The 13,110-nt window shown below is 43.2% G+C and overlaps 1 protein-coding gene across 2 annotated transcripts; it reads right to left on the bottom strand.

Moving 5' to 3' along the window:
• Nucleotides 1–5,162: 5,162 nt before the first annotated feature.
• Nucleotides 5,163–12,902, bottom strand: PGRMC1 (progesterone receptor membrane component 1). 2 transcript variants are annotated; one of them, XM_006893771.1, is made up of 3 exons: nt 12,512–12,902; nt 8,071–8,226; nt 5,163–5,266 (listed from the first exon to the last, which is right to left on the bottom strand). In XM_006893771.1, exons 1-3 carry the CDS (start codon nt 12,834–12,836, stop codon nt 5,163–5,165), a joined length of 585 nt encoding a protein of 194 aa, XP_006893833.1. In that variant the 5' UTR covers nt 12,837–12,902. The 2 variants fall into 2 exon arrangements, with proteins under 2 accessions (XP_006893833.1, XP_006893834.1); XM_006893772.1 differs by lacking the exon at nt 8,071–8,226 and having other exon boundaries at nt 12,512–12,836.
• Between the last annotated feature and the right edge of the window lie 208 nt (nt 12,903–13,110).

The following is a 13,110-nucleotide window of genomic DNA, read 5'->3' as shown; positions in this document are numbered from 1 at the left end:
TTGAGAAATACTGTCCTGGGACCTGGAGTGGGAGGAGGAAATACTGGCTTTATGTTAACTTTCATTACAACCTTGGGTTTTTATGTCTGCTGTGTGAGAATGCATTCTAGATTTGAGTAAACCTCTCTTTTTTGTGTAGACCTTAAGTGAAGAAGAGTACAAACAATGCTTTTGGACCTACTGGCTCAAGAAAGACTAGGGTAGCTCTGAAAATATTGTAAACTGCTTTCTATTAATGAACGTCTTTATTCTTTGTTGTGCTGTGACTTCAGTGATGCAAAAGTAATTTCACATTTTTCTCTCAGTCCTATGACTTAAGGGCCTGAACTTTACACTTTGGAAATCTGTGGAAATGCATTCATGTTTTCCTTTGTATGCGCTGCTGATAGTGTTTTGAGAAAGCTAAAAGCCTGTCAATGTACCTTTTTGTTGTTGTTAAATTTTCTCAGGTAGTAAGCCACATAACCTGGTCATTTTGAAGATAAGAACCAAATAAATGTGTTTTCCTTTTTTAAAAATGGTTTAAAAAATGTTACTTTTAAAGAAATAAATTCCAATAATTTTACTTTGGGGGGAAAATTTCTACCTGTAGAATGCTGCTTTGCACTAATGTTGCTGACCCTTCTCATTTGCATTTATTGGTAGAGAAATGATACATATTTAATTTTCAGAAATATTGAAGAAATAAAGTTGTTATAGTGATTCTTGAGTCTTTGCTCACTTACTAATAAATGTCTTTGCCTATATACTGCACATGCACACATCTACAACCTTTTTAGAGAAAACACAGATGTCTGGTTTTAATATTGTTTCTATGCCATTCCGCTCCCCGCCCCCTTTATTGCCAGTTCAAAATAACTATCAGAGCACATGGAATTGAGTGACAATATTTTTCATTCTGGATGCACTAAACCCTGATATTTAATATTCTCCCTTTGTGATTATGTGTTGAGTCAGAACCAACTCATAGTTGACCTTCCAGTGGGTTTTCAGAGGCATGAAAAGATTGTCGATCTTTCACCCTCAGAATAGCTGGTGGATTAGTGGATTTGAACTATGTGCTTTGGGGTTGGTAGTGCAACCCCTTACCTACTAGATCACCAGAACTCCCCTTTGGCCAGACAAGAGTTAACATGAATTGGGATAGCAATCCGACTCTAAACGTCGTTATCACAAAGGCAGTTTGTACTTTAAGACTGAAATCTGGCCACTTTAGAACTGAAAGGGTTCTTGTTGGGTTCAAAGAACTCTTTCTATAGCAGCAAGGAATGTATGGATGTTTGTTCTGGGTTGATGATTTGCATAAGCTCAGCCCTCTGGGAAAAGATGAAGATTTAGTTATGCACAGAAGCCACAAATATAGAGACGTATTGAGACACACGTAACACGATGCTGCTTACAAATGACACAAGTGCTGAGAACAACGTATCTCTGAAGCTGGTTGAATGAAAACAGGTGAGGAACCTGGACACACATCCCTCCCTCAGTTTTTCCACCACTCAAATGGGACCTTTTACATGATATGGTTTAGGAATATGGTAGCTAGTTTTGAGATCAAAGTCCTGGTTTCTAGTAATATCCCTTTACATGGAATCAATCCAATGTTGATTCTGTTCTAACTGGAGTGGTACCAGGCTGTTGGTAATGAAGCTGTAACAAGGCTCTGAATGTTTGCTCTTGGCAGCAGACATGCCTGTTTAACTCTGTAAAAGTAGCCCAATCATGTCTAAATGAGCTTTCAGGCAGCAACCGTGGCCCAACTTTACTTCCCCCACCCCTTCCCCAAAGCAGAAGGCCTAACAGGTTGCCTGGCACAAAATAGGCACTTGAATATTTGTTGATTGAAACCTAGTGGAGAAGAACGACACATATCAAAAATATATGCAGTATGGCCTGATGGCATGAAAAATGGGAAACTCTGCTTGCTTTGGTTCAGAGAGAACATCTCCTGTAAGAAAACACTGCCAACCACAACAGCAAAAGGACAAACACATTCAGAGCAATAGGCTGCCTGGGCTTATACAATGGGCTATATAGATAGGCAAATGTGTTATCTGCCTTCGGCTAGGAGGCAAATTAACTTTGCAAAGATATGGACTCCTAAATAATTTCCTGATCAGGTAAAACCTTAAAACAGTTCAGCAGTTGGTAACAATGTCTTCAGGACAAATGTTGTGTGCCTTCAACTCGGAACCGACCCATAGTTTGGTTTTTGTTTAAAAAACGAAAAACCCTTACATGAAGCGGTTGTTGTGCACTGTCGAGTCGGAACCGATGCATAGCTGACCCTCCCTCGGGTTTTCAGAGGTAGTTAATCACACAGGAGGAGGTTGCCCAGCCTTCTCCAGCGGAGCAGCTGGTGGATGCGAACCACATGCCTTTGGGATTGCAGTGCCAATTCTTGCCACTAGGCCACCAGAGCTCCAGTGCCACCTCCCCTCACCCCCAATCTTCCATTCACAGTTTAGAAAGTTTTCCTTTACATGGAAGCTGAATTTGTCAAATCAATCAGTAGCTCACCTCCCATACTTTGAGGTTATCAGGAGGGGCCAATGCCTGGGTATCATGCTTAGTAGAGGGTCGGCAAAATAGAGCATCTCGATGAGATGGACCGGCACAGAGACAGCAACAATGGTCCCAAACAAAGCAGAGATTGCGTGTATGGCATGCGATGCACAGGCCTTTGATCGGTTGTATAGATTCACTATGAGTCAGGCCAACTCACCAGCGCCTGACACCATGGTCCTTTTGGTGTAATTTCTGAATTCTTGTCCCTTTTCTTGTCTCTCTTAGGATAAAGTGAATCTATTATTTAAAAGTTAAATGCTCCAGCTCTGTATTCTCTTTGTCACATGGCAAACAAACATATGAAGAATATCCCTAGCTTAAGAGAGATGCAAATCAAAGCAACTATGAGATATCATCTCACTCCAATAAGAATAGAAAAATTTAACAGAACAGCAACCAACAAATGCTGGCGAGGTTGTGAAGAAACTGGAACCCTTATTCACTGTTGGTGGGAGTGTAAAATGGTGCAACCACTATGGAAGGCTGTATGGCACTTTCTCAAAAAGCTGGAAATAGAAATACCATTTGACCCAGCAATTCCACTACTGGAAATATACCCCGAAGAGACCATAACCACCACCCAAGTAGATATATGCACACACATGTTTATTGTGGCTTTGTTCACAATAGCAAAGAGTTGGAAACAACCTAAGTGCCCACCAACAAATGAATGGATAGAGAAGCTGTGGTATATTCACACAATGAAATACTACGCTGCATTGAAAAACAAAGAACTCATGGAATATTATACAAAATAGGTGATCCTGGAGAACATTATGCCGAGTGAAATATCTCAGGCACAAAAGGACAAATACTGCATAGTGCCACTGTTGTAAAATTGGACTAACAGGGTCAGGGGAGACTGTGAAAGATGGAATAAATTATGTATACTGCATTGAAAGAGATGAGGGAGAGAACTGTTTAAAAGGGATATGTGGTTCGGTGTTATTGTCATGAGTCCAGAATGAAGGCTCTGTAGTGGAGTGGACTTGGGGGGGAGGGGAGGATTGTATAACAATGAAAAAGTTTTTCTTTAACTTTTCAAAGAGAAGAGCGAACTGGGGCAGGGAGGGGTGGGCAGGGAGAAAAGTACAACACTAAATGAATGGAAATCAAAAGTCTCTAAACTTTCATTAATAATAATAAAAACATTTTAAAAAGTTAAATGCTATCAAATAAATGCAAAACGATGTGGCCTAGTTGTAAGAAGCTGTGCAATCCCCAAAGCACACAGTTCAAATCCACCAGCAGCTCCATGAAAGATGGAGAAAGATGAGCAATCTCCTCCTGTGTGACTAAACTGCTTCTGAAAACCTGTGGGCGCTATGGGTTGGTTCTGACGAATCGGTGAACAACAACAGCTTTACACAAGGTTTTTTGTTTTGAAAACCCAAATCCACCCAAAACCAAAGCCAGACCATTTTCTATTGGGTAAAACCATTTTTATTAACTGACCAAAGCACTTCATTTTGTTTTCTGATTTGAGGTAAAACTGTTAAACACAGCTCACAAGAAAATACAAGGACTATTTAACTACAAGAGTTTTTGAAACGTCACTAGTTATTCATATAATTTTTTTTGCAAATTCATACAACTGTACAGTCTACTTAAGCTAAGTTTAGTGTTAACCAAAAAAAATCATTATCAAAGACTTAAGACACTTGACTACTACTTTCGCAGTGGCTACAGTTTTGTAACAACAGAAGGATGACTGTTACCTCATTACATTCCTTAAAAAAAAAACCACTTGACTAGTGACAGGTTCTGTTTCCTCATTCTTTCTTTGGGAGTGTGATGAAGGCTCTTAGGAGAGCACATGTCCCGTTTACATCAAACTGGGTAAGATACCATCACCTCATCATGGACATGGGCATTGGGAAGGTACTGCTAAAATCTTTAATAAATTTAAGTTTGGAGGCAAACAGTGGATTTTTTCCCCATTTTAAGCTTTTCCTTTGTATGCTTAGACCTTATTTGAATACAAAGCAGTCCAGGAACACAGTAACTACGTATTCTCTTTTTTTTTGCCAAGTGAGCCTAGCTTTAAGATCCTGTTACTGGATAGGATAGCTCTCTTAACACCAAATTCTTTGGAACACTGCAGATTTGCTTCGGAGGTAGATAAAAGAAATCATGCAGGTAGGTATACTATTGAGGGGGAAAAAATTAGGTTCTTTAAAGAACATCATGACTAAAAAGTTGGTTTTTTGTTCATGGGGTCTGGAGGACTTTGCACATCTAACCGTTATTTATACTGAGAAATAATCACAGATCAAATTCTTACCTGTCCCTCAAAAGCAAAAACAAATTTCCCTTCAGCCTGTGCTATCTACAGGCTGAAGAAGGGCCAATAACCTTTTTATTACAGCACTGCAGTTTCCCTTCCAGATGTGTGACACATAAACAGATCATGCACCTTTCTCCAACAAAATTTCATTGTGTCAGTGTCACCAGTGATGTTACAAACAATTAAAAAAATTGACAGCAAGTTCAAAACGTTTCTAAATATTGAAATCACAATGCTTTAAGGACAGACTGGAATGTTACAAATGATTTTGCAAAATACAAAAATAGATATGCTTCCATCGAATGTGTTAATCGTTTTTCCGATCACTCCCGTCCTTGGGGTCTTCATCATCTGAGTACACAGTGGGCTCCTCCCCTTCCTTCAGCAGTTTACCCACGTGATGGTACTTGACTGGATGTGGAGGAAAAGAAAAATCAAACCACAAGTGGTCATCCTCATGCTTTAGCAAAAATGACTTTTCTTTTAGATTTTTCATTCTAACGCACTTATTTCTAGCCCATGATATACTCAGCCCATGCTATTAGGTGGGTGATTTGAGGGATTCAAAGGTGAGTGATAAGCCAGTCCTTTATCATCGGGAATTTTGTTAAGAACCATGAAAACAGGTAGCAAGTATTGGGTGGTGAGCACAAGGTTATGCCAAATTGAATGATGTCTGTGTATAGTAATGCTTAGAAGAGCCAAGATTCACCTTTGAGTTAGAGGAACAGCAAACACTTTGAGGAAGACAGGCACTAAGGCCACGCTTTGGAAAATGTATGGGACCTGGGAGGGAAGAGATCTGCAGAGGTTGAGAGTACTATGTATAAAGGAAAGCAGATGATAATGAGCCTACCTGGGGAGCAATAAAGAGACTGAAGTTGACAGGAGTGGAAGTGGCATTTGAAAGGAGGAAGCAATAAGGTTGACTAAGCAGTATGGGGAAATACTGAGGTGTCTGAAAAGAATGCCTGAGGAGTTTGGATTCATTATCATATAGATGGCAAAGGGCATTGAGTAAAAGAATGAGACAAGAAAACAGAGCTTTAGCAGCAAGGTTATAGCTTTCTGGTGTATGGGAGGAATTGCAGGAAGGAGAGACTTAGAGCAAGGCTCCCAGGAGGCTAGTATGTGAATCCAGAGGTGCAAGGAGAGCCAGAAATAAGATGGCGCCCGCGGGAAGGGGAAGGGAAGGTAGCAGGACAGGAAAACTGGACACAGGAGTTAATGAGGTGCAGAATAGCAGAACCCAGACAGAAATGGGGACCCCCCCCCAGAATGAGAGCCACTGTGCAGAAGCACATGACCTGATCTACACTAAGGATGGGAGAAATGAAGTGTGAAGTTAGTGTTGGCAAGAAGCTGGAAGCCTTTGAGAAAGCAAATTCAATAGAATTAAATAGTGGGGGCGGAAGCTGTGTACCAGGAAGGAGAGGGAAGGTGTAGAGAGGAAATGATGCGGTGATTAAGGTCCACTTCCTGGAAGTTTGATAGTGAAGGGAACGAAAAGGGAAGAGTTCAGAGGCTAGCATGTGAGAGTTTCTTCCTAATGTGGAGAAAAGAAAAAAAAAATCTATGCATAGTTAAAGTGTTAAGGAACCACAAGAGGCTGGAGATTTTGGAGAAAACACGTCTAAGCATGCAAAGCATAGTGCTTTTTTCCTTCAAGACTTGAGAAGGATGGAGTTAGCTAAGCTAATCTAGTAAAGAGTTAATCATTGCAAACCCAGAAGCCCAAAGGACTGGATCTCCTCTGTCTGAACATGGGAAGGATTAGAGGAGTAACCAACCTGTCTAACCAGGTAACCAGAGCTGTTTTTGTGTGAAATGATCATCAGGCACAATTGCAACTTCCCTATTTGAACATATTCTAAAGATCCCTAAGGTGCTTTGGGCTGTTCAAGACAAAGAAGAGGTGTTTTTTTGTTTGTTTGTTTTGGTGTTCGTTTTGTTTTTTTTTTCCCTTCAAAAAAAGCCAGTGGTGCCTGGCAAACTTCCTTCAGGGGAATCCACCCTGGCTCTGGGTGAAGTTGGGGTGTCACAATAGTATATGGGGCTTGTAAGAAGGGAGGAGGAGGGGAAGAAAAGGCTTTTCTCACATTAAAGAAGGCAAGTCCCAGGAGACAGACCTTTGTAAATGACACATTCCGACTCACTGGTTTCACATAGACAAATCCATTGTTACCGAGGCATCCACAGGATGCCAAAACCTGAGAGCCTAGGTTAGGGGGTGGCGTTTTGATTTTCAAAGTACAGAAACTTGCCTTCAGATTGGAAAGCTCCACTTAGGAGTCTTGAGAGGCTGGCTAAAGGTGGAGCTCCAGGTGGCTAATGATTATCCCAGGACTCTCTGAAGTCAGCATTATTGCCAAAGAAAAAAGGTCGGATTTTGCCAAAAGAGCTATACTATTTGGGCATTCATAGCAAACAGAAAATTTTTGAAATACAAAACAAAAAACAGCTTTCCTCGAAGAAATAGTAATTTTCTTTGGCTACTGTTTTAGGATTATTCTAATACTTGGCAGTGAAATATTTAAGATGATCATTTATTATCCTTGGGCTTTAGAAAAGCCGAATTCTGAATTCTCCAAAGTTGAATGTACCTCCCCATCATTCTTACTTTGCTCCAAAGACTTCAGCCCATAGATTAAGCTATGATACAAGTGATTCCTATTTGTTTTGGGGTTTTATTGTTTGGTGGGATTTTTTTCCCATTTAAAAAAAAAATGCAGACAACATTGTTGCCGGGCAGATTATAAGCATGGTTTGTAGACAAGGCCTATGGTTAGGCTTGATTAGGTTCAAAGAGAAGCTGCTTTGTAGAATACAAGTTTCCCATTCTTCTACAAAGATGTGGGCTGCTTCTGAAGGCAAATTCTACTGCTGTAGTCCAACATGGTCACTGCTCTTTTCCTGGCACCCCAAGCACCCAAATACTTTGTGCAGGAGCCCTGAAAGCCTTCAAAATATTAACAAACAGAACCTCAAGTTTCCATAGCAAACTAGCTAAAAACTGGTATGCAGTCATAGTGAGTGACTCAGCACTGCTGCAATTACTTAAAGTGAACTTGATCCGCCCCAACACTCAGGAACCTATCAAAATGCTCCTAAGTTTCAGGCCACTTGCAATGACTATTGTACTGCCACGATTCCCCATTACTGGCAGAAATTTGATCCTGGCACAATTGAAAAGAAGAGAAAAGAAAAATGCTTACAAGTGAATTGAGAGTCCCAGTCACTGAGGGTCTCCTGCTGGGTAGCATTGAGGTCAGACAAGTCGTCATACTCATCCTTCAGTGCTTCCTTATCAAGGCAAAATGTGGCAAGGCCTCTGGATGCATCTCTTCCAGCAAAGACCCCATAGGGTCCCTCTTTAAAAACAAAACCAAACCAAACGCTGATTCTCTATTACACAGTGAATTTCCTTGTGCTTTGTACACAGAAAATGCCTTCCTTACCCATCAATATGGAAATCCCCCCATTTTTATTTTTTTTATTTTATATTGGTGTGTATACAAATTCGTATACATTGTGTGTCATCCACATACAGTGTGTTTCACACATTCCCTCCTTCACATTGGATTTCGTATGATCATTCTCATACACTATCTTTTCTAAAATTAATCACTACCGACCTACGCTCACTGTCACCTGTCTTTTCAGGTCCCCGCTGGATCTATCCTAATTCCTTCAGGCCCTACCTTTACCCACCAAACCCTCTCTTTGGAAGATCAAAATCCATTCAAATACCATTTGTTTTTATTGAAGTTATAATGAAACCTCAATCATTATGCAATGCACATTGACAAACCTGTTGCTTTACCTTGTAACTAACTAAACAGGAAGTAAAAATGCTAAACATTTTCCACCAATCTTGGAGGAATTTCCAATACAGGTAGCTCTTCAGCTAGGGATGAATCAACCCCATACTTTCTACTATATTAAAAGATCAAGGTACAAACAATGGCTCATGAAAACAGAGAGTATTTTGCAAAATTTATCAAAACATTATTACTACTTTATCAGTATATTAAGGGTGTGTGGATGTATCTGGAAGTGTTTAATGCTTTTTATTGCATAGAAAGATACATTATGTAATATATATTGAAACACTTAACTGCTGAAGCTAGATAGAAAGCATACCTACCTGTTATGAATTATTTATGAATTTGACTTAGAGACAGCCTTAGGAATGAAACTCTGGTACTGTCTGTAGCTAGGAAAAGGTCATGAATGAACATTGCCTGGGAGTAGGGTGTAAGAAATGGTCCACAAGTAAATACTGAGTCTATGGGTCAGAATTTGACATGAAGACATTGAGCCTAGAGTCTGTGTTAGGTACGGGGGTGGTTTTGGTTTCTTAAAGGAACAAGCATGAATGAGCAAACAAAGGTATTTCCTTTCAAACGCATCGATTTTTCAAAAAGTGAGTGAGTCAAAGGTATTGTATAGAGCTCGCTGGTTGCAAGAGTCAATTAAACATTAACATGTCACTTTATAAGATTATCAGTCGATCAAAAATCTATCCCCATGTTACATAACCTTCACTGTCAATAAATAAGAGAGCACAGGAGATTAGCACGTGCCCTGTTTTTTGTGGGTTTTGTTTTAGGCAAACTTGAAGAGGAAGAAAACAGTAAAACTTGAATTGGGAGGGGTAAGGGACAACCCCCTACTCCCCCAAATCATTCTGTAAAAATCTGAATACATACACACACAGAAAGAATGCTTGTTTAACAGCAGCAAATCATTCTTCAGGTACTTAAAGTGGATGTTTAACCCACTGCCATAGTGTCGATTCCAGCGCAGAGTAGAACTGCTCTATAAGGTTTTCAAAGCTGTCATTTTTCTGGAAGCAGAATGCCACATATTTCTTCCGTAGGAGCACTGGGTTCAAACCACCAATTTTCTGATTAAGAGTTGACTACTTCAGTAATGTGTCATCAAGGCTCATTTTAAAAAAGTAGATTGTACAAAAAATTTAAAGAATTCAGCATACTTGAAGCAATATATAGTTTCCCCCAAGGGATACTGAGCAGTAAGCTTGAAATGAAAAACGTAACCATTATATTGTGATTGAATAGATCAAGTTTTCATCATGACCATGTCATCTGACAGCACGATCCACTAGGCACATTTTCATACTTTAAGATTCCTCTCCCCAAATGGTTGTTTGTAATCATTATTGTTATTGTTTCCATTTATAGAAGGGGGGAACCAACCCCAACCTTTCATATGTTTTTCACTCCCCATGAAGATGGTAATCCCTTGTGCTTGAAAATAGGCAAACTGTGCTGGTTTGAACCACATCATTTCAGAAATCTTGGTGATGATATGGTCAAATTTCAGAATACCTAAAACAAGGCCCAAGCATGAACAGTCTTTGGCAAATACGTAACATTCACCACAGTGTATATTAACTGGCATGGAAGCCTAATTGGCATGAATTTGTGTCCATTCTCTTCACCACCATACTCCCAGCACCTATAGCAGTGCCTGGTACGAGGGAGCTGGCATCTGAGTGGGTAATTCTTAGGCCTCCTTTATGAAGTAGCATTTCCATGATGATGTAATAGATTCACAGGCTCACTGTATGACACTGCAAGGTGGAGACTTAGAAGAATGTGTTGATGGGCCGTCCTTACCCTTTTTCAGAGAAAAAACCCAAACAAACCAACCCCAAAGCCTAGGAGAAAATAATGATTTGTATGACGTTACACAGCTGTTCAATGACTCAACCAGGTCTAGAACTTGGTAGGGTTGAATCAGTATTGACAATTTAACTCGACCCCTGGGTGATTCCTAGGCTCTAGTTAAACTGTAGATTCTGATTGTTTTGTTTTTTAAAAAAATCAGGGTTAAGAAAAACATTCTCAGCAGGGGAATGTGTGTGTGTGTGTGTGTGTGTGTGTTGTGTGTGAGACACCAGTTGAAAGCCCTAACTAGACCCCAGATTGCCTGACACACATCCCTGTCCCCCTCCCCCGCTGTGCTCTGTGCATAGGCCTCTCAATGACTTTGCAAACTACAGACATTGAGGGCGTCCATGTTGTGACTACTTTGGAGTGGCAAACAGAAATCACAGGCATTTGCACCACTGCTTACTGATAAATACCACTAAAGGTGACAAAAACAGGTGTGGCGTTCAAGCGATTTTGACAGTTTGATGCCTCCAGGATGTGGTTCTTCTAAATCGTCCACAGGGAGAACCATTAAGTGGGGGAGTGTTGCAAGAACCTTACCACATCTGATTTTAATTAGTTAGATTGAATGAGTAAGTGAGCAGCAGGGCCAGGGATGGTAAGCTTTCCTGGCCAGCGTGGGAGAAGCGCAGGGCGCTGGATGTGGACAGAGCCCTCCCAGCTCCTGTCTGTACAGGAGTCCATATTGAAGGATCTACTAATTCTCTCCCGCCTCCTCTGTAAATAATATACAAACGAGGACTTTTCCAAAACTGACTGCTTCTTAAAATTTGCCTGGGAGAACTTGTGAAAATGCAGACTCTGGGTCCCCGCCCACAGAGACGCTTCTTCTGGGGTTAGGCTGGAGGATCTGTATTCTTTTCCTAAAGTGTCTCCAGCGATTCTCATGCGCAACCAGGTCTGGGGGGGGGGACCCTCTCACCTCTCAGAACCGCTTCAAATCTGCTCCCCGCAACAGCACAGTTGCGAGACCCCCCCTCTTTATCTACCCTCTTAGTTTCTCTTGATATTCCCCTCACCCAGCGTCCCTCCCTCCTAGGCCAACTTTTTGTTTCTCAGGACCCTCCCACTTCTCCCTCGCTCCCTCCATATTTTTTTTCTTTTTGTATTGAGCTTTTTTTTTTTTTTTGGCTTCCAGCTTCTGACTAAACAGTGTATCGCCTTATCTCTGGGCGGCATAATCACTGTCCACCACTTGCAGCCTTTATTCTTCCCTCAACAGCTCACTTCCCCCCATGGAGTCGCCCTTGTCCACTCTCTCGCCTTTGCCTCCGCCATACAGAGCAAGCGCGGGGGCGCGCGCACCCCCCCAACACATGCCACACACATACCTGACACATGCCATCCCTTGTGCACGCGTGCGCACGCGCACACGTACACACACACACACACACACACCCTTGACAAACCACAGACACTCACCAGGCGCACACGCATCGCTTATCACAACGCACAACGCCTCCACTTGATAGTTCCATCTCCCACACTCCCACATTCCACCAAGGCTATTCCTGGCGTCAATGGCCTTCGCATTATCTCCAAGCCTGGACTGCCCGCCTCCCCTGCTCTCTGGAGCCCGCCCGTGATTGTTTCTCTCCTGCCCGCCACCACTACCCCTTCCAGGATGCCCCCAGCCTGAGATCTTCTAAACTCACCCCCACTTGCACCTTTCTACCTCCGTGGTCCCACCCACCCTGGGTCTCAGCCCCCAGAGGCTTTCTTCGTCCTGATCTCAGCCCTGGATGTGTGGGCCGGGGATAGGTGGCCCCCAACTCGGTTTGAAGCCCTCCCTGCGCACCCGGGGAACCGCCCAGCTCCCCGGAAGGCTCGCCCCCTCCACCCGGTCTCATCGCCCCCAGCCCCTCCAGAGTCCTCCCCCAGGCCCAACCGCCCAGCCCCACACTGTGGGCCCCCCTTTCTTTTGTCTCTGCGCCCCAGTGGCCGGCCCCCATACCCGGCCCGTAGAACTTGCGGCCTTTGGTCACGTCGAACACCTTGCCGTTGATGGCCATTAGGATGCGAGGGTCCTGGATGCCATCGTAGCGCCGCAGCTCGGCCAGGGTGAAGTCGCGCCGCTTGAGGCGGGGCAGCGGGGGAGGCTCGTCATCGTCGCTGTCGCTGTTGGCCGTTGGCTGGTCCCCGCGCACGATCTTGTAAAGCAGGAAGATGCAGAGGCCGAGCAGCAGCAGGTTGAGGGGCGAGGTGAAGATCTCGTGCAGTAGTCCTCCCTCCAGCTCGCCGGAGTCGGCGCCCGTCGCGGCCACTTCTTCGGCAGCCATGATCGCTGGAGCAAAGGTTGGGTCGGGCAGAGTGAGTTTGGGCTCCGGAACTAGCCGCTTCCTCCACCCTCTTCGCCGAGACTGGCGGCGAGAGCTGGGGCGCAGAACGCTGAACGCGCGGAGTGGGCGGGGCCAGGCGCGAGGTGGCTACGGGGTGGAGTCTGGAAGCCCCGCCTCAGGCCCCGCCCACCCGCTCGGCCCTTCCCCACACCCTTGGCTGCAGGCGCTAGCCGAACCCTGCGAGCTGAAGGCAGTGTACCTCACTGTGTAGTGC

Source organism: Elephantulus edwardii, unplaced genomic scaffold, assembly GCF_000299155.1.
Source record: "Elephantulus edwardii isolate Elephantulus edwardi_28Jun2011 unplaced genomic scaffold, EleEdw1.0 scaffold00131, whole genome shotgun sequence".
NCBI classification, from domain to species: Eukaryota; Metazoa; Chordata; class Mammalia; order Macroscelidea; family Macroscelididae; genus Elephantulus; species Elephantulus edwardii.
This window is presented reverse-complemented; position numbering and strand designations above follow the sequence as displayed.